Source organism: Triticum dicoccoides, chromosome 2A (assembly GCF_002162155.2).
Source record: "Triticum dicoccoides isolate Atlit2015 ecotype Zavitan chromosome 2A, WEW_v2.0, whole genome shotgun sequence".
NCBI classification, from domain to species: domain Eukaryota; kingdom Viridiplantae; phylum Streptophyta; class Magnoliopsida; order Poales; family Poaceae; genus Triticum; species Triticum dicoccoides.
The window spans coordinates 456,237,979-456,240,987 of NC_041382.1; the positions used below are offsets into that span (position 1 = coordinate 456,237,979).

General features: G+C 40.5%; 1 protein-coding gene across 1 annotated transcript in view; it reads left to right on the forward strand.

Annotated features, from left to right (window-relative positions):
• Nucleotides 1-2,484, forward strand: part of LOC119354886 (protein PUTATIVE RECOMBINATION INITIATION DEFECT 1-like) — a 9,980-nt gene extending 7,496 nt beyond the window's left edge. The window contains exons 7-9 of the mRNA XM_037621638.1: nt 410-690; nt 760-1,429; nt 2,039-2,484. Coding sequence (XP_037477535.1) covers nt 410-690; nt 760-1,429; nt 2,039-2,257 — 1,170 coding nt within the window. The 3' untranslated portion in view covers nt 2,258-2,484. The remainder of the gene's footprint in view (nt 1-409; nt 691-759; nt 1,430-2,038) is intronic.
• The last annotated feature ends 525 nt before the right edge of the window (nt 2,485-3,009 follow it).

A 3,009-nucleotide genomic window follows, 5' to 3' on the forward strand; every position in this document is an offset into this window, starting at 1 on the left:
TAATGAAAACACCTCTCTTTTATCATATATTCACTTATGCAATTTGTCTTTCCTGGTTACTAATAGCTTTTTGGAGCGACTAGCCTCAGAATGCACTTCAGATAACAGGTTTCACTTAAGTTAGGACTAGTGACTCCTAGGGACCCCACAAATGGCTGTCACACATCAAACCCTTAGGTGGGTCCACCAAATTTGATATGGTTGGGTCCATACATTAGAATAAGTAGAAACAGTCTATCTTCCTTGCCCCGATTAGATCATGCCTATGACCCAATTGTGACTTATGTCCGTCTTCTCAATTTGGTTCATCTTATGCTCAAAGAATGAATGAATTGGTAACAGGCAGCTGTTTTCCTCCAGTTCTCTGGTTAGTAGTATCTCTAGTGTACTAATGACTTCTTGTTGGCAGTTATTGGAGTATTTCAATTCGAGTCTTGATTATACATCAAGTGACCAAGAACAGAAGATATTAATTGGGATATTTTGCCTTATTTTGCATCATTCAGCAAGCAAGGTGCTCATTGAGCCTGCGAAGGCCATAATCTTGAACAAACCACTGGTTTCTTTGACAGATGGTATAATACAGGAAGCTTGTGCAAAGGGCCCATCTTTACTTCAATACAATCAGGAAACAGACTTTGGGGGATTCATGATTTTGATTCTTCAATTAATGTTTTTCTCTCTAAGAAGGTATGCAACTGGTATTGCATATTTCATTGCAATTAACTTGTATATGACGTAATGATTCTCTTTTTTCAGTTTGCATGCCATCCTAGATCCAAGTATTGACTGGCAGGAATTCCTCCAGCATTCAGATAACACCCAGTTTTTCTCTGTTGTTGGCATCCCGTGCCATGATTTGTGCCGTCTGATGCACTTCGGTCCATATCCTGTTAAGCTTATTGCTTCACAATGCCTGTTGGAATTGCTTACCAGAATTTCAGATCAGAGGAGCTATCTTAATGCTGAATTAAGATGCTCTGCGCAATACATGAAGTCCATTATTGCTGTGATAGAGGGTTTAGTCTTGAGTCAAGACAGTAGAGTTGCTGAAAATTGCGGGTCCTGTCTCTCAATGATTTTAGGTTGGGAGAAATTCGGAAGCCAGGAGAATATGGTGGGCAGAGAATCAAAATGGTCCAGGCTAATAATGGAGGAATTTGCAGTTGCCTTGACTGCTCCTGGTTTGACGTCAAAATCATTCAGTAATCAGCAGAAGATTGCATCAAATATAGCTGTTTCATTGCTCAAACTAAGCCAAGTTCCAGAATGGCTGACATCATTGTTTGATAGTTCTTTGATATCTGGTGTAGTTGGTAATCTTTCTGCTAGGAATGTCACTGCAGATATTGTTAAGCTATTCAGTGAGCTTATGACTAAGAAATATCTCACTCAAGAGCACATTGTCTCCCTGCATAACTTATTCCAGGTTAGTATCAACCCTAAATGTTCTTATGGTAAATGTGCTCTTCATAATATACTCCCTCTGTAAAGAAATATAAGAGTGTCAGAGGGAGTACAAACTACAAATTATGATGTTGTGCAAGTAGTTTGGCAGGATGATCTCTTTTGCACTGTTCACTTTGAGTTCTGCGCAACTGTGTACTACTCCGTCCGTCCCATAATGTAAGACGTTTTTTGACACTACGGAGGGAGTACTTGATATTATTTATTCTTTGATTTCCTGGGCCTTTCCTACAGTTTCTGGTGAAAAGCAGACGCTGAGTACACAGCCTGCATATAAAACTGGGAGTGTGCATCTGATTATTTTCTATTTTCCATTTCTTTTAATTTTATAAAATTAGTTTAGTTTTCATAAGTGTGTGCTGAATATATGATGTTCTTCAGACCTTTATGCGTAGATGCACACGTAAACAATTATTCATATCCCAATGCAGTGTGCCCGGTATGTGTTGATAGCTCTTGTGGATGTGGTGCTCCCTTTATGGAAGTGAACCGATGCCAACTAAATACAAAAACAGAAAACACACATCATCTCTTCCTTCCAGGCTTTTAACTTTGGCGTATCATGGCGCAGGTCTGCAGAAGACAGGTCTATGAGGGGAGTTGTTCTAAGTCGGAGTTGTCGGAGCAAAAGGCAGAAGAAACGGTGGCAAGGAGCCCCGACGAAGTGTGTGCTTTGCTCTTTGGCATCGTGCTGAATCAGCGTACAGCCTCGTGCACGTTGCAGATGGAGCAGCAGAATCTTCTGCGTGAGATCGATCTGTTCTTCCAGGAGTCGAGCCAAGGAGAGTAGCATTAAGACCAGCTAACTTGTTCAGCTCTACCGATCTTTTCCCACTATGTATAGTATAGCCTCTAGATGGTGCGCGGTAGTCCTCATGTCCTCTGAACCCTGAGAAGTTTTGCAACTGCTTATATGAGAGTGGTGGTATGCAACCTGTGCAAATTTGTCATGGATCCAGCCTTGCAATCTGAACGAGCAAGGAACACGGTTGATATATAGAATGGTGTTAAAGCTGATGCTCCGACAAGCAAACTGATAGTATTTGCTATGGTTAATTGGTGGTGCCAATCGCTTGTACAGTGAGTGTGAAGTATGCAAAGCCCATTCCTTTTTGGGGAGTCCGAGCTCAAAGCATGCAAAATACAAACCGTGGGAAGTTGGAACCATGCAGTTCTATACTTGAACCTTCCTTAGCTAGGGTATGGACAACACAGTCCTATCAGTTTCAGAACTGAAACTTCCACTTACTGTATGGAAGCAAGGAAATTACTGTCCATAATTCAGGATGGGTACATAAAACGGAGGTGATGCAACTGTGCTCCGTTTATTTCCTTACTTTTTTTTTGAATTTTTTTTACAGTTTTGCTAAAGCACATCTAGATGTGCCATAAGTATCGCACATTTAAATTCTATGTCATTGATCTTACGTCGAGATTCGTGTGGATTTTTTTTCTTTTTTCCTTTTCTATTTATGTTTGATTCACTCACTTAGATGTGCAATAACTAAAGCACATCTAGATATGCCCTAGACACACCCAAAA